Source organism: Manis pentadactyla, chromosome 6, assembly GCF_030020395.1.
Source record: "Manis pentadactyla isolate mManPen7 chromosome 6, mManPen7.hap1, whole genome shotgun sequence".
Taxonomy (NCBI): Eukaryota; Metazoa; Chordata; class Mammalia; order Pholidota; family Manidae; genus Manis; species Manis pentadactyla.
The window spans coordinates 5,841,277-5,861,520 of record NC_080024.1 but is presented as its reverse complement, the minus strand read 5'-3'; the positions used below and the strand labels follow the sequence as shown (position 1 = coordinate 5,861,520).

The window sequence follows — 20,244 nt, the reverse complement described above, 5'->3', positions numbered from 1 at the left end:
AACACTCTTCCAAAGGACTGAGATTTAATCCTTATGTAGTGGTTCATTTTATGTGTCAGCTTGGCCATGCCGTCTCCATGTTTGGTCAAACATTTATGTGGTTGTTTTGCTGAAAATATTTTTCAGGTGAGGTTAACATTTAAGTGAAGACTTTGAGTAAAGCAGATTTATATAACGTTGGGGGTGCTTCACCCAATCAGTTGAAGGCTTTAATAGAAAAAGACTGACCTGAGCTGGAAGGAATTACGACAGCAAATAGCCTTTGCCCTAGAACCACAGCTCTTTCTGGCTCTTTAGCCTGTTGGCCCACCCTGCAGATTTTGGACTTTCTAGCCTCCACCACTGCATGAGCCAAACCCTTAAAATAAATCTCTCTATACAGATATCTATCTATCTATCTATCTATCTATCTATCTATCTATCTATCTATCTATCTATCTATCTATCATCTATCTATCTATCATCTATCATCTATCATCTATCTATCTATCAATATAAATACCCTGTTGGTCCTGTTTCTCCGGAGCTCGCTGAATAAAAATAGACCTTACATTTACCTGTTTATGCCTAGTCTATAGATGAGGAAGTAGAGGTTCAGAGGCAGTGAGTACAATGCCCACAGATAGATGCCTGACAAGTGTGGAGTCCAGATTCCAGTCCAGGTCGTCCCAAGCCACAATCACAGCTTCTTATGCATGAACTTGGAGGAGAACATGGTGACCTGAACATAACACAAATTGCATTTACTGTATCTCTCATTTTTAACAATTCACTGACTAGCTTCAGATCTTACAGTGCTTGAGAATCATCAATATGTAAACAGCTCATGGTCCAGGTGAAGTGCATAAACGTCCATTAGCAGAGAAGGTTGGTGGACAGGAAGGCGTGTCACAGCTTGTCACTGCACACATGTTTTATCTCCTTTACAGTCAAAATTCCCAAAAAGATCTTTAAATAAGCACAGAGAATTCATAAACGGTCAACTGCAAGCTCTTTAGGAACATGACAGGGAACTAAATGGACAGCAATTTAAAATTAACTGGTTTATTGAACATAAGATTATATCCCTTCCCTCCAAAAAATGAAATTAAAATAAAGAGAGAACTATATGGTTCATATGGATAAAATTAGAACAGAGAAAAACAAACAGCACACATGGGGAGCCTGGGCCTCTCGATGCCTTCTGCCCTGGGCTAACGTCCCACGTAGAGGTCGCAGCTTCAAAAGCGGCCTCAAACTGGAACCTTCCCACAGGAAACGCCAGCAGTAAATATTGACCTCAGGATCAATTATTTATTTTTCAGCAGCTGACTGCCCCAATCAGAGAGAGCAAGCCGGGTCACATGTGACAAAGCAGCTGTTCTCAGGAGCTCTCGTCATCCCCAGGGGCGTAGAAACAGTCTTGCTGGCTCTAAATTAAAATGATTCTTCTCAGGATGGAGAAGATGGTGATAACGATATTGATTATGTCTGTTCTTGGAATGAACTACTGGTCCTGTGCAGGTAAGAACTCCACGGCAGGGCCGCTGACGGGGAGCTGGCCTGGCCTGTGCACCTCGTCGCGCTGCATCCCGGTGGCTTTGCGTGTCCAGGTTTCCCGGTGTATGACTATGAGGTGACTTACGTGGCGGAAGCCCTCAACTTCTCAATGGCGAAGGTGAATTCCCGGTACCCGAGTCCGTATCTGTTTCGGGCGTTCAGAAACTCCGTGAAACAAGTAAGTGCACATTCCGTCTTCTCACCTCTTCCGACTGCTCTCTGTTCTTTTATCCATTTTGTCAGTTGTTGGATTCACATTTTTATTTTTCCACTTTAAAAAGGTGATAGCTAGTCATCTCTTTATGCTGTTTTGTGCCAGAGAAAGGATTTTATTACAATTATTGTCTTAAGTCTCTGTGAGCTGCTTTGAAGGCCGTCTCGTCTGCACTGTTTTCCCCTCTGGCCTCATTTCCTACTTCCAGGCGTTGGCCCCTGTGCATCCTGCACGTCCACTGCAAGTCCCCATCGTTCTTCCTCTTGAGATGTTTTATTAAGAACTGTTCATTTGTTAGAAATGAGTCTTTTCAAGTCCAGTAGTTCTGCTCCTAATACTTACGGGAAGTAAATTCTGGCTTTCAAGTCAACGAAATCCACCTTCCTTTGTCAATTTGGTGATAGTCTGTTTTCTGTTAGCTTTGGGAAACAGGGAAAGGATACTTAACTTGGGCCTCCAACGACTAACTCTGTGATTGGTAAAGAAAGATAAGCAGAGAGATAAACGTCCTTCAAAGCAATGAGAAACCGAGGCAGCAAGTGGCTTTGCTCCTCCTGATTCCCAGGTGGTTTCCCCACCGATTCAAAGTCCTGTGCAACGTGGGAAGGGACATACCCTCAAGCTGGTTCAGGTTAAGATGGGAGGAGGGAGAGATTATGTAGGAAGTCACAGGTCCTGTGAGTAGGAGCTCTATGCCGCCAGGGCACACGGGAGCCAGGCTGCAGACACGGTCAGGATGACCCATGCAGGTTCTCCTCCATGGAGGCCAGACGGCCGCTGCTTTCTCTCTGCCCGTCTGCCCACCTCTCCCATCCCCGGGTGCCCCCTTCACTCACACGTTGCTTGCTCCTGTCCTACGGCAAAAAGCACATGGCTCATGGTTTTCTAGCTCCAGTCTCAAAACATAACTCATTCACCTTGACCCTTCTTTAGATACCAGCCTGGTTTCTCATTTCCAGATTCCCAGAAAATTAATCTATTTGTCTCAGTTCTCTCTTCAAATTGGGCAATAGGTCATAAAGAGGATCAGCTGTGTTTTAGCTAGGTGTCCAGTCCAGAACTGGGCTGTCATGGCCTGAGGGGGTCACTTGGCCTGGACATTGTGGTACAGAGGCACGGCGGGAGATGTGTGGTCAGCTGCCAAGCTGAAGGGTGAGTTCCTTCTGGAAGGGTGCTGGCCCCGAACAAAGGACCATCTCTTTGCACGCTGGCTGTGTTGACTTACATCTTTTGTATTTCATGAGATACTCTTGTGGTATGGGAAATTAGCGTTCTTTTGCCAAGCTTTCGGATGAATGCCTTAGATTTACTTAAATTTAGCTAGTATTCATTACAGAAAAGACTAGTAGTTAAGTGAATAGGAAGGAGCATGAGGACAGATACTGGGGGAGCCTACGACCCCACCATAGAAATCTGGGCTGTGGAGATGAGCTGGCGCGAGGCATGGCAATCCAGGGCACGTCCCAGCATGTGCACTGCCTGGTATAGTAGACATGCACCCAGGCACACAGGTCCCTGCACATAAACGCACTGTGCAGCTGCACGTGTGCGTGTGCGATCCTTACTGAGGACGGACAGGGGAGATGCGCTCCGCCTCCAGTGCCCCTTTCTTCTGTCCGAAGTCTGCCTGTTCTTGCCTCTCCCCAGCCACTCTGAGGGTTCAAGTACATTGGTCAAGTTTCATTCACTTGGGCCCCCTTGTCAACTTCATTTCTTCTCCCTGTGGAAGGGAAACCCTCCTCCTTTGATGGCTCCACCGATGTTTTTTCCTTACAAGGAGTGGCTCACATTTTGCTTTATTTTATGTGTTGGTTATTCCTTCTGCAAACACCCTGAAGATGGCCCCCAGTATACCCATTCCTTCCATCCTATAGCCACGAGAGGTACACTCACGGCAGCGTCCTCAGGAAAGAGAGGAAGGAATAGATCATTGGCACTGAGGATACGAAACATTCACAAAGGGAGAAATACACACGAGCCTGAAACATTTGGAAAGACATTTGACCTCTCTGATAGCCAAAAAAGAAATCAGAATTAAAATAACAAGGCGAAAAGGAGAACAAGGTGAGAAAAGGCATCTCAAATACTGTGTAGATTGGTAAAGTTATCTTGGGAGAGCAACTTGGAAATAGGTGTTAGGCATATTTTTCACACGTTCAACATTAAAAATAGCAAATATTTATACCTTTTGGTGTCATCAGGAGCAATGCTCCCCTTGGAGTTAGGACTTAACTTCTGGTCTCCTTTTTTCCCTGAAGCACTGCATGCCTTTGGTAAAGCACTTTTCCCCCTGGTCCTTAGAATCAGGGCTGGACTAGGTGGATTGTTAAGACAAACATCTCCAGCACTGTGAACTTCAGAAACACACTACTGGCAAACCGATGCTTTGTTTTCATAAAGGTCGATCTCCTGGATGATGGCAGCTTGATTATAGTGATGGAATTAAGCATCAAAGAGACAACATGCAGGAGAGACTCCGGAGAAGATCCTGCCACCTGCGACTTCCGGAAGGGCTACCTTGCGGTATGTGTGCTGGGAAACACCACCCTCCCAGAAATTAATGTGGGGAAGGGCCTCATCTTCTTCCATGTCCCGGAGCTGATTCCAAGTCACATGAAGAGCTTGGCTGCTGTCTGGCACCCGGCCACACTGGGGGGCAATGACTGTGTCCGCACTGTGTCCCCTGGGCAGGGGTGCTGCGACTCAGTGGGTGAGGACTTGAGCTCTGGAGTCTGTGGTCTTGAGTGATCCTGAGACATTACTGAAAATTTGTTGCTTTAGTTTTATACTCTTTAAAATGGGGATAATAATGGTTCCTGGCAAAGGGAATGTCAAGAAGCCAAAGAAAGAGCTCAGAGACACTTTGAACTCCATTTAAAGTGGATTTACAATGCCAGCTGTGCTCCTGATGCTGTCGCATTTAGTTGTCTACTGTATGATATCAGTCTCCCCCACAAGTTCAGGCTCCGTGGGGTCAGGACCATAGGTGTTCAGTCTGTGTCCCTTGTGACCAGAACACAGTCCAGCGCGTGGTTACCACCCACAGGCAGGAGTCCCACCTGCCCGGCCCAGCATCCCCACACCCACAAGTGTTCTCGAAGGGGTTTCGTTGAGGTGTGCAGGTTTGGACCCTTTTTTTTGTTATTTGTTTAATGAGACTTGACACTGTGACTGTTTTACAAAGGACCCAGTTCCAAGCATCACAAGCGTCTGTCCCTAACAAAATCCAAAGCCAAAGGACAGGAGAACAAAGTCCTTTGGGGATTCATCCCATTTCTTTTTGTTCAAATGGGAAGTGATTCAAGGCAGCCCACTCAGGGCTCCTGAAGGGGGTGTTTGCTCTCTCTGGGGACCTCTAGCAAATGCCTAAGAGATCTTTGAGTATTTCATTTGATTCTGCTTTGGTCTTGAGAAATTTGCATGCCTCTGTGGATTTTTCCTCTCTGTCTGCATGATTTTGTGAAGACTTAACTTTGCCTGATTCCTTAGCTAGGTCCTGACCCTTATGAGCTGCTGAAGGTATAACTGTTTGCTGTGCCTCTTCCAGCCAACAGCTGTTTGCAGAAGCTTGGCATGGGTATCGGCCCTGCAGGTGCAGGAAGTGCAGGTCCGCTGCTTCTGGTCCTCCAGCTCCGAGTCCAGTAGCAGCGAAGAGGTATGACCAGGGTGTGGTGTCCCCCGAGGACAGCGCCTCTTCGGGTCTTCATGGGTCTGTGACAAACAGACTGGCATGAGAGAGCCGCCGGAGCATCACCCAGGCTTGAGCAAGCCTCGCTCTGCTTACTCGGCTGGCTTCTCCCTTTTACACCCACTGTCTCATTTCCAGCATCCCCTTCTTTCCCTTCCCTCTCTCTCTCTTTCCCAGAGATTCGGGAAACAGAGAGTGTAACAATAACAGCAAATATCCAAAGTATTGGATCTAGGGTTGCAGCTCACTGGCATTGTGCTGTAGTGTTAGGGAGAGGGGCATTGGCATTTTGGTGGGACCAGTGTTCAAAACTACTTACCAGCTCGGCAGTCTAGGTCAGGACACTTGACCTTCATGATCTCCACTTCTTCACCTCCAAAATGTCAGGAATAAAGATCACCCGATAGGTTGTCAAGAGAATCTAGTAAGGTGATGAACATGAAAGATCTGGGCCAACGTCTGGTACATAATAGATGCTCAGTGAATGGCAGAACATTCCCCCCCACCGCCTTGGTTGCGCTGAAATTGATTTGTAATAGTACCGCAAAATTTATAATAATGTGAATTTCTAATTTGAAACTATATTACGTATTTATTTGTCTGTCTGTTGACTGCTTTCCTTACTAGAACATGTATCTCTTGATGGCAGGGAATGTCTGTTTTTGTCGGTCTAGGACAATGTTTGATACAGAGTAGATGCTCAGTAAATACTTGTTGAATGAATACAAGAAAATTGAGGAAGAAATGGTCAAGAACATGATATGAGGAAGAAGCCTCTTGACTCTACGTAGGGATAAAAATGTAACTGTTACATTTTTTATTTTATTCATAATGGACTAATATTCTTGAGTGGTATTTTAAAAGTGTTTCTAACACTATACAGCTGAATCTGTCCAATAACATCCGTCTCTACTCACATTTTTATCCAGTTTTTCAAGATTTAATTCTGTAGTGAAAATTGCCTCACAAGAGTATGAAATTTCAACTTCAAGAATTATATATACAAGTTAATGTTCCCCTATTACTGACATAGCCTCACCTTAACTATTTTGTATGGAAGTCCATTTTAGAATTAGGAAGCAGTGAAACTAACAACGGGAAGTCCTGTTAGGAGGGTGATTTTACTGGCGTAAGGAGAACTTTGCCCAGGTTATTAGGCCTTCAGTTGAGCTGAGGTCTAAAAACGCTCAGTTGAGCATAACCCTACTGATTGATCCCATTCACACTGGCAATTTCTGAGGATCAATCCCAGGTGGGTTCTGGGCTTTCCAAGGAGCCCTAGTTCAAGATTCTTTCCTGGTGCTAAGGCAAGTGTCAAGAGCCTCCTTCCCGAGAGTCCATTAAAGTGTCTTGGAAGTCAGATGTGCTTCACAGCTCACACACTTGCACACTTGTGGCCCAGCTAACCCAGAAATGACGAGGTGCAAGCATATCATTTCACAAGTATTTTTTCATACTGATTTTGTGGTTTATATGGGGAGAGCTAGGGAGATGGGAAGGAGCAAGACAAAGCCCAGTCCTGGCCCTTGTGGAGTTTGTAGATGAGTCTGGGAGCACGTTGCGAGAGGACAGGATACTGTGGTGGAGGGGGTGCAGAGAGGGAGTTTCCCTGGGAAATAATTGGCATTGAAGCCAAGAATTGGCGGGTGGGTGGATATCAGGACAAAGGGGTTGGGGTGTGGAGGGAAAGGAGGAAAAGAGATTCCAAGCGGAAGGAAGATGGTGAGGGAGTTCCCTGTAGTTCTAGAGAGGCTGGTGGGTTGAAATGGACAGAAATCTGTTACAACTGGAATGACCGAAATTGGGGGAGAGAGGCAGGGAAATGCAGCCTGAAAGGATGACACTCAGGTCAAGGTGCACCTCACAGGCCGTGTCAGAGGTCCCTGGCTCGATCCTAAGGGCGATGGGGCTGGTGATAGAGTTATGAGTAGGGCCCTGACGGAATAGATGCAGAATAGGTTGGAACTAGGTGAGAGCAGATGGGGTGCTGGGAGGCTGGCAGGGCAGGGAGAGAGGATGCGAACCAGAGCTAGGAGTTACAGGAAGTATGGAGAGAACAGCATTCTAGCTCATCCTGTGACCTTTAACACGACTGAAATTAATTTAACAGCTGGCTGCCTAATTTAACCCCCCTTCCATTTCTGATTTGGGAAGTTGATTGCACAATCCCCCAAATCTGTTGCAATTTTCCAATTGCATAGTGAAGACTACTCACTTTTTCCAATCTCAAGTTTGTAAGAAGACTTTGACATTAAGTTAAGTTAGCCTCTGAAACAAGATTTAAAAAAACTCCTGGCTTGCTTTCCCTCAAAGTTTAGAGGATCATGAAGAAATATGACCAAATAAAAAATAAAAAAATTCCTTAAATTAAAGAGTTTTTCTATTCACAAGAGAGAGAAGAAAGCAGATGGAGATTTAAAGTAATTCCTGGAAACTCTGAATTAGGTTTCTTACGTGAAACAGAAAAAGAAATTTAGAAAACAGCTGTTAGCCATTTTCACTGAAATAAATGGTGATATTACAGACATGAAGGACAATAGACTAGGATGAATTTAGACATAGAACAAATAAATCATTGTTGGAAGTAGGAAATAGAAGAAATAAAATTGAAAAAACCTCAGAGTAATGAAAATAAAGATCACTTGGAAAACCTATGTTCTATCTTTCTGGTCTACAACATTTGGGAGTATTTTCTGGGTCTAGAGGAAAGCTTTTTAGGCAACTTAGACTTCATGTAAGTTGCTCTTCCCCATGTGCTTTCTTAGACATACATGTCTAATACCATATAAAGTTATTTAATATATTGCCTTCTTTTGTTAAAAATGAAGTATATAGTACATCAGAGTCCTCCAGATAATATTTGCATTTTTTTACAGTGTCTTTCCTTTTTCTTTCTTTCATGTGCTGATACGTACTGATGACTAAATTTACCTAGATGTTTTTTGGGGACACATTGGGATCTTCTAAATGGAGAAACAATTATCTACTTGGTAAATTGAGATCAGTTCTTTTTAATGTTATTTTCTTGAAATGACTTTACATTGAAGCTCTTTGTTATTTGATGAGTCATCTAAAACTGGAAATATCTATACATAACCTTTGGACAATCACAGTAATTCCAAAAAAGAAACATTTTCTTTTATTTTTGTTCCTCTCTTACCAGTAGGTAATAGTGATACAACTTTTCATTTAGGTATCCCATTCTATTTATCCAGATATTTTCCATACATGATTCCATTTGATGACCCCAGCCTCTCTTTCAAATAAACAGGGCAGATGTTGGTTTTCACCTTGAGAGCATCCCCTAACTGAAACATCTGAGAAATATTTGTCCTTGGATTTGATTTTAGAACTAGCCAAAAGCCATATGGAAATAAATGTGATTAATCCAATTAATAACTAACTTGGATGCATTATTAGTTATCTATTGCTGTATGTCAAATTACTTCCAATTTTAGCAGCTTAAAACAACAAATGTTTACTATGTCATAGTTTCTGAGGGACAGGAACCGAGAGGGAGCTTTGCCAGGTGGTTGTCACTCGGGGTGTCTAACAAGGCTGCAGACAAGATGTTGACTGCGGCTGTGATGGCATCTGAAGGCTTGACTGGGGCTGAAAGGTCTATTTCATGGTTGTTGACAGGTCTCAGTTCTTCATGGGCTCTTGGACTAAGGCCTTCAGATTTTTCCCATATGGACCTTTCTACAGGACCATTTGAATGTCCTCCAGACATAACAGCTGGCTTCTCCCAGAGAAAGAAATACATATATATAGAGAGAACGCATTAGCATGCCCCAGAGCATCCAAGACAGAAGGCTGTCTTCTATTACCTAATTCCAGAAGTGATATAATACCATCACTTCGGCACATTTTACTGATCACACAGAACAACTCTGAACCAGTGTGGGAGGGGAAGGCCCAAGAGGGTGAATACCAGGAGGCCATTCCTGGAGACTGGCTACCATACTGGGAAAATGCCATTTGGGATTCAAAAAATATTATATGGATATAAATTAATGTGACTGATCCTTTTTATATACCTCAAAAGGTAATTCCAGAGCTGAATTCTCAAAACACTTTGGGCCCTGGGAACATCACTAACACAGATGGGCAGCCATCCCAGAGACTGCTTTGGACATGACCATGTAACGTAATTCAACACATGTGTGTGACAAGCACTCAGTAGACCTTGTGGATGATGGAGAGACAGATGTGACAGTCCTTGTCCCTGGGGGCTTACAGGAGTGGCAGAGACAGATCTCACATGGAGAGAAATAAGCACTGGGTCCAGCTATGACTCCGCACACAGGGAGAGTGCAGGAAGCAAGGAAGCTGTCGTGTTCTCAGGCATTCCTTTGGCAGCACAGGTTCCGGTTCTGGTTCTGGTTCTTGTTAATTCATAGTCACGCCCATGATGTGAATGACAGAGCCTCTACATTCCCTTTCTTTCTTCTATCTGTAGACACCATGAGATACGGGAATGGAAGGTACCCAAACCGTGGCTCAGAGCAAGAGTGAACTCTGGCTTTGAGTAACAGCCTTGAGGTAAGAGGGCACAATTACAGACATGTGTTTAGAACGAGATGCTGCTTGGAGGGAGCACCTTAGGACTGCTGCTCGCCCACCTCCAATGGCTGCGCTCAGCTCCCCAGCTCCTGTCCCGACCCTCTGCCGACCCTCCGCAGTCTCATCTCCTCCCTGATGCTGCTCCTCGATGGCCTCTTCAGTCTCATGCACCCGCTCCCCATCCTTTCCTGTGGCTTTTGCATTTGTTGCCACTGATGGGATCAGGTTTCTCCACTTTAAGAGCAAACGAACAAATGGATCAGCGCTTCCTTTGGCCGGGCCTCTCCATCCCAGGAACTGCCTTCCTTCCCTCCTTCCTTTTCTGCAGTTTCTAGACACAGATGTGGCCTGTGGCTGCCACCTCCTCACCTCCCTTTCACTTTTCTGCTTTTTGAAAACTAGTTTTTAATCCCCCAACTCTTTGAAATCTTACCTGCCTTCCTTAATCAAAACGTAAATACTGGTGACCGTTTGCAATATCTCCTTAGCTCAACTCTTTCCTTCTTACTCCGTCATCTTTTCCGCTTTCTTGACTTTATCAATGATACGTAATTACTTCCAAATACACATACTTTTGCTGTGCTCTATCCCAACATCCGGCCTTTATAGGAACAGCCTCTGGCATGCCGTGGCCCTGGGGTCCCTGTAAGCAACCAAAACTCAACCAGCCTCCTTCCCAATTCTCTTTCTTAAAGATGTCACCATCTGCCTAATTTTCTCAAATTCAAAATTTTAGAGCACCATGGAGTTGTCTTTACCCTCATCTTCTCCTAACACCCGCAGGGGTCTGCCCTTCCTGGCTTTGCCCACATGTTTTTCTCTGGCACTGGTCCATCCTTTCATCACTGTCACCCCTGAACCATTGCACGAGTTGTTGCCTCAGGTCCTGATCCCGCCGTGCACCTTGCACGCTGTCCCCAGGTTTATCTTGACACTCTGATCCACCCACGTAAACCACCTGCCTCTTGCTTCACAGGACAGGCCAGGAGTGTGCAAAAGGCAATCACAGAGCTGAGAGAAAGAACAGCCTAACTGCCACCAGTGCCGTGAGTTTCACCATACATGAATTCCCAGCCCGTAGGGACGGGAGCAAATGCAGCAAGGTGTTTTTAAAGGCTCCCAAGTAGTAAGGAGACACATGAAGGGCACACTTTAAAGGAACCCTCAGATGCAATTATAGGGATTGATTCAGTGCACATTCTTTTTACACACACACAGGCTAATAATAAAGCTGGAGATTCCACAAGCTTCCCATTTCCCTAACACCGTATGTGCTCAGGAGAAAGTCCAAACTCCCTCATGTAGCCCACAGGGGCCTGGTGATCTGCCCCTGCCCATTTCTCTAAGCCACCTCTCTCAGCCCACCCCTAGGCTCCGCTGCAGCCTCTGCCAGGACCGTCTGCCCTGCCCCTTCCTCCTCACCGTGCAGGCCTCCCCTCAGTGTCACTTCCATGTGTACCTGCATGGGCCTCCCTAAAGTCCTCCTCACAGGGCACTGCAATCCTTGCCTCCTCTGTGAGCCCCCTGGCTCCACCCCATGCCCCAGGGGCTGGGCTCAGTGACCTTCTTGCGTCCCCTAGGGCCCTGCGCAGAGCCTGGCACCCCGTGAGCATTCAGCCGGTCGCTTGAGTGGATGACAGAATCCTTCACTTTGGGTTCTTGAGATTCAGTTATCAAAACACAAGCTAAGTATATACTAGAATTAATTTTTACCTGCTGGAATCTGAAGGAAGTCACCTGACATTTTACTAAATTAGAAGGCAAATTTACCAATGAGGCTGTATTGGATGAAAGGTGCAAATGGTGGGTTTTCATTCTACTCTGTGTGAACCCTAAAAAGAAAAACAAGCTTCATTCTGAGATCAAAAACTACTCGTGAAGAAACAAACTAGTTATATTCCTTTTTAATAAATTTAAATAATTTCTTTTTGCTTTATAGAGCATCTTCGGGTTGGGGAAGGGTGTAAATAGAATTCTCAATGAATTGGCTATATTTTACTTATTAATAATACCATTATATTGGGCATGTACACATATGCATATTGCAACACAAATTCATGGTCTGATTTCTACAAAGAAATTAATCACTTAAAAAATGTCTCTTGAATGGCAGGCAGCACAGATGAAAGGCCAAGTACTGTCACCCTGGCTTGGGTGATGGCTTGGGACTAAGTCCCAGTAATGTCCCTGCCCTTCTGTGACCTGCAGCAGGGCAGATTTCTACACTGTGCTCTGAGTTTCCTAGAAATATAGAGTGAGTCTGGCGAGGCCAGTGCAGGGGATCTAGGGGGGGGCGGATCCTCGGGGTCCGGAATGAGCTGGCCTGGCTCTGAGCCTCCTCTGCCTCTTAGGAGCTGCGACACAGTAATCCAGTCCCTTAACCTCTTGGCCTCAGATCCTTCAAATGTTTATTATTATTTTTTACTTGTTTGTCCTTCCTAGGCCATGAACTCCTTGAGGATGAATGACCTAGTCATTCTTCTTAATTATTTTAATTTAATGTCATAAGGCTAAGAGCAGCGTCTAGACTATAATAAAGGTTCAATCAGGTTGTAAGGAAGGAATGAACAAATTCATGAAAGCCTGGAATCCTCAGAACCTGGCTCGGTTTCTGGAACAGAATAAGAGCTGAGTAACTGTTTTCGTAATTTAATAAACACTGTAGTGGGATTCTTTCTGTTTGCTAGAAAATCATTTCGTATATAGGAGTGGATAGTGAAAGGTATTTTGAATCAAAGAGCTTTGAAATGTTTTCTTATTTGCTACTCTAAAATAGGAACTACAGAAAAGCAGGTCCAAACTCTATGTTGAAAAGGATCTATTTGAGGGTCTCACATTTTCTTGACCTCTAATAGCTGGAAAATAATTCAGAAGTTTTAATGATATAGAAGACCACAAGCCACCCTGAGCGCTTGCAAACCACTGCAGCCTGAGTCAGGTCTTTTCCTTTATGCTGCAATGTTGATTCATGCGGAATTCTTGAACTCTACCCTCAAACGCAGCAAAGGGGCGAATCCCAGTGAGGCCGTTTGTCAATAACTGCATGGTGAAAAGAATTAGTCTCACAATTTCATCAGTGTGTTCAACTAATGTTCATGGCACGCTGACTTGGTGCCTGCCTCATGCAGCAACGGCCAGAGCTCTCCAGGATCCCTGGGTCTGTTTGGATTCTCCACATACACTGCCTCACACAATCTGGTAACAATCCAAGTGAAGTTCGTCATTATTGTCTCTGCCGAGGCCCCTGCTCTCAGACGGGGCACCGGGATTGGGACTTAGCTCTCCGTGTCTGCCTGTCTCCGAAGCCTCACTTTTCCATTTTGTGGCACTACAGTTCCTGCCAATATCTCTGTATTTAGAAAATAGCGCGAGAGGGGCCAAACCTCAAGGATTATTTGCTTACGATACATTTGTCATGTGTTGGGTGAAGCTGCACATGTAGTAGCCAGCTAGGAGGCAATGCTTCTGATCGACCGGAAGCGTTGATGAGTGCCTATCCCTAAGCATGTGGGAGGGCCGGCCCTGATTCATGGGCCTCTCATGGGCCTGCTGAGTGATTTCTGTGCTCAGGTACCAGACGCATCAGTGACAACTCCTTGTCATGCTCTCCCATGACCACCCACCTCCTGGGGCAGCCAGAACCCCCACCTAAGAGAGAGAAGACCCAGCCAGGGCTCAGAGGTGGGAGCCTGCCTACGGGGCTGTACTTACCCTCTGCTCTGACTCTCACCACTGCATACGCCCAGCAATTACTTCACCAAGTATGGTCTTTTCTGATGATTTGTGGTAGTTATGATCTATACAGTTGCTGCAAACTTTGAATTAGTGACAACTGAACCATCGTTCCTACGGGAAATATGGGGTTGGGTTCCTGCAAGCCTCTACCGATACTTCATCAGTCAGTCAACACATAACCTTGTTTTATGAATGTCTTTATTTAAAGATGCCTTTTTAGTATGGATTGTTGCTTCATTAGTATTGAGCTCATGACCAACAGCTCTTTAACTTGTGCCCAAACAGAGCTTATCTAACACACATATTTTCTCCATGAGGCACATCACAGCCTTCACTTTGTTTTATCATTTCACTTTGGTCGTTTTTGACATAAAGTCCTAGCAACAATAAAGCCCTGATATTTATTGAGCACCTAGTATACCACAGTCATGGTGCTCAGAGCTCTTCTCAATTATTTAATGTAATCCCCCAAACAACCCTGTAGTTCTGTACTATCATCCTTCTGTTAATTTTTTTTTTTACTGAAGTCTGGTTGATACACAGCCTTCTTGCATCAGGAGCGCTGGCTGGTACTTCAGCACATTCGGGGGCCATTGCAAACAGCAAAATCACCGACAAAAAGCACAAACATGCAAACACTTGCCACTAAGTAGACTGCATGCAGGACCCTTGTGTACAGTGGGTGAGTGGGAGCAGCAAGGCACGGTGTCACCTTGTTTGAGCTCAGCTGGCAACATGCACACTGGGAGGCGGCTCAAATTTTTTGCCACTCAGATGCATGTTCTGAAATGAATGCAAAAGGCACCAGGAGTACTGATTTGGTTACAAATAAATCTTAGCAAGTAGATTTAATTTAGCAGATTATGGCAAACAATGAGGCTCGACTGGACAGCGGTCCCCCGACCCCTAGCCCACTCCTGGCATCCCCTCAGTCTCTCTTACTCCCTGTCCATCTGGTTGAAAGGAAAGCCATGTGCACGTGGTGCCCCTGGGGCTGCTCTCTACTGTCTCTCGGGCCGCCGGCTCTGCCCGGCCCTACGTCCGCCCCTTTGTGCCCTCTGACTCTTCCATCCCTGTGCCCCCTGAACCTTATGGCTGAATTTGATGCTTCTTTCTTGAGATGCTCTGGTCTTGGAGACTGCCTCCCCTGGCCCTCCTCTCAGCCAAGACTTCTCTTCATTGTTCACTGGCTCTTCTCCTCCTGTCCTCACATGGTGGTGCTCCCCAGGGCTCCGCCGCGCTCTGCCCCCACTCACTGTTCTCCCTTTCCCGGGCCATCCCAGCCACCCCGGGGCTTGATGTCCACCCGTCTGGGGTTATTCCAACCTCTACTTCCACACTGTGCCTCTAGCCTGAACTCCAGGCTTGATGAAACAGCCTGCCAGACACTGGCGCCGGGTATTCCTCTCCATGCTCGGAACAGAGTTCTTCCCTTGGGACTTAACAGTGCATCTTCCCCATTACCGCTCCTGCCTGGTCATCTCTGGTGGGTGTGGTCAGCATCTTCCTAATGGCTTCACCTTGTCCCCCTCAAGGCCCCTCCATACTGTCCCCAGAGTGATGTTGGCACAGTCCTTACAGGTCAAATTCCTGCTCTCCTTGGGGGTGAGTCTAATCCCCTCGCCATGTGGACGTGAGAGCCTTCCCTGCAATGGTGTGGCCCCTGTCTGTATCCCTGTTTCTCTCTGCCTCTGCTTCATGCAGAGGGGACAGCTGACTGCTCCCGCCGGCCCCCAGTTGGGTCTGCCCTCCACCCCCAGGCCCCTGCCGCTGGACCACATGCCCTGCCCGCAGCTGTGCTCAGAGTCCAGCCCACATGTCTGCCCCAGGAAGCCCTTTCCTTGGGGTTTCCTGCACACGAGCATCTCTGGAATTACATTTACCAGGCTCTACTCTACTCCCCTCCTTTCTTTTTAAGATTAGGGCTATACCTTATTGATTTTTGTAACCCCCAATAAATACTCAATGTGTACATATTTATTGAGTGGATGAGTGGATGAATGAATGAAAGAAGGAAGGAAGGAATAGTCCCACCTCTAGCCCCAGGCCCGCAGATGCCCACTGAGGCCAGCTCTCTCCTTGCTGGCTTGACTGGGCCCCCCGCCTCCCGTCCACCGCCCCGAACCCCGGCCCAGCCCTGGCTCCTGCTTTGTCGCGGGGCCCCTCAGTCCTTCCCTTCTTCGGCCTTGAGCTCCCTTTCAGGGGCTGCATCTCTGTTCCCTGGACCCGGTTACCTCCCCCTTTCCCCTGCAGGTGTCTCTCACCCTTTTCTCTGTTCAAGGAGGTGGCTGCTTTGTACAACTGCTCCAGTCTCTGGGCCCATCTTGGCTTCCCCTTTGGACAGCGTGCAGGAGCCCTGGGTCCTGCCCCTCAATAGCCAGAATGTGGAGTGCTTGCCGCAGGTGCTAATTCCCCTTCTTTTCTCTCTTTTAACAGCAAAATGCATTGAAAGGAATAGAAGTTCCAGTGAAGAAAGAAGACACTTCATGAGTTGTGTAATCTTTCTTTTGATTGGTTCCAGTCCTGAATAAATAAATGTCTTTTTCCCTTTATTGTTACCTGATTAAAAAAAAATAGGAGTAACTATCAAATGTTTAGCTAAGAAGCTGATGATGTGAGGAAATGGGTATTAGCTAAGGATTTTAGGAGTTGAAGATGCATAGTGGCCCTGTTTAGCGTAATTACATCCCCATGCCCAGTTTTAGATTGACATACAAGGGTCATAAAGTCCTTGTTCTTAAAGGGCAGTTAGCCCAGGCAGCTTGGTGTGGAAAGAAATGTTTTTCCCTTTGTGACCTATTTTAACTTTTAAGAAGAAATCATGTGGTGATTGAGGGATGAAAGGTGGTCCCTCCCCACTCCAGATGCCCCCCTTGCTTCTCTGGATTTGATTTCTCAGGCCAGGGGCTCCACAGCAAAGTCAGCTTTCTGCCATAGCATGTATTTCTAGAAAAGCACCCAAGGGCTGCAGTCTGTGTCCCCAAGCCACTTCCTTAGAGAGGCACCCCAACTTTACTGTTGTCCCTGGAGCCAGGCCTTTCTGTGACCAGCCCACTGCAGGAATGACTGAGCCCTGGGAGGATTACAGGATGTGAATCCCCAGCCCAAACTCGGGCCCTTGCCAGTGAGATGGAGACCATGCACGTCATTTCCCACAGCTCTGAGCCCTGAGACCTGCTTCCTGGATGGATGACACACTAAAACATAACTGGGCATTTGCACCTTGACTTGACGTAGACGTGGCTGTTTATTACTGCTCTGCCTACGACTTCCCAGTGCCTTGCAAGGCTAGCACCTGCCTCACCCCTGATAGCCTGTGTCTTTCAGCACTTCCCTCGATATTCCCATACACCTAATTTTTATTTCAGTTTTAAGAGCAGCTTGTCAAGTTATAAAAAAAGGTGTTTTAATACTTTAAACCAAACCAATTACATCAAATTTGTAGATTATTTTGAAAAATTGACATCTTTAGACTTTTGAGATTTATTCTGTAAGAATAAGATATATATTTCCTTTTACTGGAGTCTTCTTTTGTGTCCCTTAACAGAGTTTAAGTGTTTGGTTTGGTTCTTTTTGGTGTGTTTGGCATATTTCTTTTAAAATTTATATATTGGTATTATTGTTTTTATTGTTATTATAAATGAGATCTTTTGCATTATGTCTTACAATATTAAACTAATATATATTAGGTTTTTGCATGAATTCTTATATTGTTTTTAATAGAATTTCATTTGATATTTCAGAGTATTCCATGAATACAACATAACTTCTGCAAATAATATTAATTTTTCCTCATCCTTATCATTTTTTTAATATCGCATCTTTCTTTCTTCTATATTTGAGTCTGTTCAACTTGTTTTGTTCCCTACTTTGATAGTCTTGGAAGAAACAATTTAGTGACTCACCATTAAGCGCAACATTGGCCTCTGGTTTGGTGTAAGGGAAGTTTAAATTTTTAATCATACTATCAATCTTTCCACTGTTAAGAATTTATAACATAAATGTATATTTTCACTTTACCAAATATATTTTGAAATTTATCTTTTTTGAATTTGAATTTTAGAATTTAGGATTTGTCTTTCTTCTTCAATATAATAAGTTATGGTGAATCATGTTAACATATTCCTATATCGAATCATCTTAGCATTCCTGGAACAACCCCACTTGGTCACAGTTTGCTATTCTTTAAATATGCTGTTGGGTTCTAGTTGCTACTGCTTTGTTTAGGATGATTACATGAACAGTCAGAAGTGAGCATGACTTCTAGTTTATTTTTGTTCTGTATCTGGTTTTGGGATCGATGTTGTGAGACACAGCCTATCTTTACAGTCTGTGCATGGCTCCTGCCCCTGCCCACCAGCTCACGCCACCATTGTCTAAGAGAGGAACGTCTGTGGAGGGCAGGTGTGATTCTGTCGAAGAGGATATTAACCACATATAAAGTAACTTAAATATTCTGTAATTTGCCAATCTCTGAATTTACCAGTCTTTCCCAAACATTTTTGCCAACCCATTGCTTCCACTTTCTTCTGGAGGCAGAGAATAATAATAAACAAACACTGGTCCTGAAATGTCGAATATTTGCTTAGCAATCATCACAGGTCCTGGGGTGGGGGTCTGCTGGGTAGTGTATCTGGCAAAGGCAGTGTGTTTGTTCTGTGAATGCGTTCATTGGGATCATGCAAACCAGCTCCCTCCCTGAGGACAGTGACCGTGCCCTAGCTCAGCCCAGGCCCCTCTAAGCACAGTTTCCCTGGGTGGTAGCAAGCCAGCAGGAAGAGAAGCACTCTTAGCAGGGAATCTGGCGGTTGGCAGCAGAGGAGACTTCATAAAAGGTACCAACAGAGAGCGCAGGACCCACACACTCTGTACAGGCAGCTGAGGCTGTTTCTAGAAGAGATATGCTCTAGTTCCCTTTGGCCAGAATTCAGGTAAGTAATTTTCTGTTAACCAGAGACCTGGTGGCTTTCCTTTGAACAGCACCTTATCTGTCCTCAATATCACCTCCCTGCTTCCATCTCTATAGCAATCCCCACGTAAGACAAAAACAGCAGCAAACTTCTCTATGAAAATGTCATCCTGCCATTTGGAGGCCGGCAGCAGAATGATTTTGTCCCCTTTCCAGAGGCAGGTGTGACCAGAACCAACCTACCTGGAGTGATGTTTTTATTAGGAAATCATCAGCAATGTCAACAAGCATAACAGCGTTGCATTACTGGGTGCCCCTGGGACAAGTAATGCTGTGGTGGGGGGACTGCATTTACCTTTCTTGTCTCTTCACAGCTTGGATCAAAGGTTGCCCAGAGTTCAAATATTTAATGTTCTTCCTTATTTTCCATCCCTCGAAAGTCTCAGTGAGGCTTGGCCGGTTCCTCCCTTGCCCAGAGTATTGTGCACAGAAAGCTGCACAGCCGGGCTCCCCTTTGGGGCTGCCTCTGCCTGAAAATCCTCCTCAAGTTCGGGGTGGCTTCCTGGGGGATTCTGTTTTGTGTTATTTTCCTTTGCAGATGGCAGCAAGAAATTTAGTTTTGATCATAAGATTAATTTTATATTCATTTTGCAATATGTGGTCTGACTTCCTCTGACTAGGGGGCGTTTGTGGCCCAGAAGTGGGACGGGGCAAGGTAGGAACCATCTACAGAATGTTCTGCGCCGCAGAGGCAGAGTTCTGGCCTTTTAAGATGAAACTCAGGTTGATCAACTCTGAATTTTCTGTGCCTCCTCTTCCCTTCTTGCCCTATTTTCTTTCCTCAGCATCTGTCTTCTCCTTCCCTGGACTGTGATACATCCAGTGCTTAGGCAACCCGAGGAAGGCAAAGCTGAGGATTTTTCCATCTTACTTGACCATCCTGTGTGAAGAGCTCTGTTTTATGAGAAGAGCAGATTTGAACCAAGGGTAGGATGAGTGTGAGTGGGGTGGGTGGGAGAAGCCCATAGGGGCTTTGGCCCGGGCTGCAGCTGCAGAGCGCAGGGGTGGGGGCTGGGTGGGTGGGCTCAGGGGCTTGGGACACAAGGGGCTTAGCACATGGTGGGAACTGGTGCTTCCTAGTGTCTCTCTGGAGCTGACTGGTTAGACTTGCCCACAGTGGCAGCCCAACATTGCTATGCCCTGCGGTTTCCCTAGCTGCTGCCCATGGGCAAGTGGCCTGCACATAGTGCTGCATGGCCGAGGGCCCAGTCACGGTTGCCATGGAAGCAGATGTGGCCTCGGGGGCAAGCAGCACAAGAAATCTCTAACTGGGGTCAGGCAGTGAACTGCAGGGAGTTGCCAGGCTTATGTGCAGACAGGTAAACAAGGACGGGTCCCGAGGCATTAGACACGTCACAGAGATTATAACCTCCACCCACCCTGGGAACTCTGAGAGAAGAGTCCCGGATGTAACCCTCCACCTCCTGCATTCACTGGCTAGAGCCATCTCATCAGAACAGCAGGTAGTTTCTGCTCTTTCTGGTTTCTCGTGGATACCCAGTCCTGAGAGCATCAGCAGCTCATCCTGCCAAA

At 45.8% G+C, this 20,244-nt stretch overlaps 1 protein-coding gene across 1 annotated transcript; it reads left to right on the top strand.

Annotated features, from left to right (window-relative positions):
• Positions 1–1,174: 1,174 nt before the first annotated feature.
• On the top strand, positions 1,175–16,294 carry SPP2 (secreted phosphoprotein 2). The gene is made up of 7 exons (XM_036927217.2): positions 1,175–1,503; positions 1,593–1,717; positions 4,154–4,276; positions 5,301–5,408; positions 8,377–8,431; positions 9,904–9,986; positions 16,179–16,294. The coding sequence occupies exons 1-6, from the start codon at positions 1,422–1,424 to the stop codon at positions 9,957–9,959; spliced, it is 549 nt and encodes a 182-aa protein (XP_036783112.2). The 5' UTR covers positions 1,175–1,421; the 3' UTR covers positions 9,960–9,986; positions 16,179–16,294.
• The last annotated feature ends 3,950 nt before the right edge of the window (positions 16,295–20,244 follow it).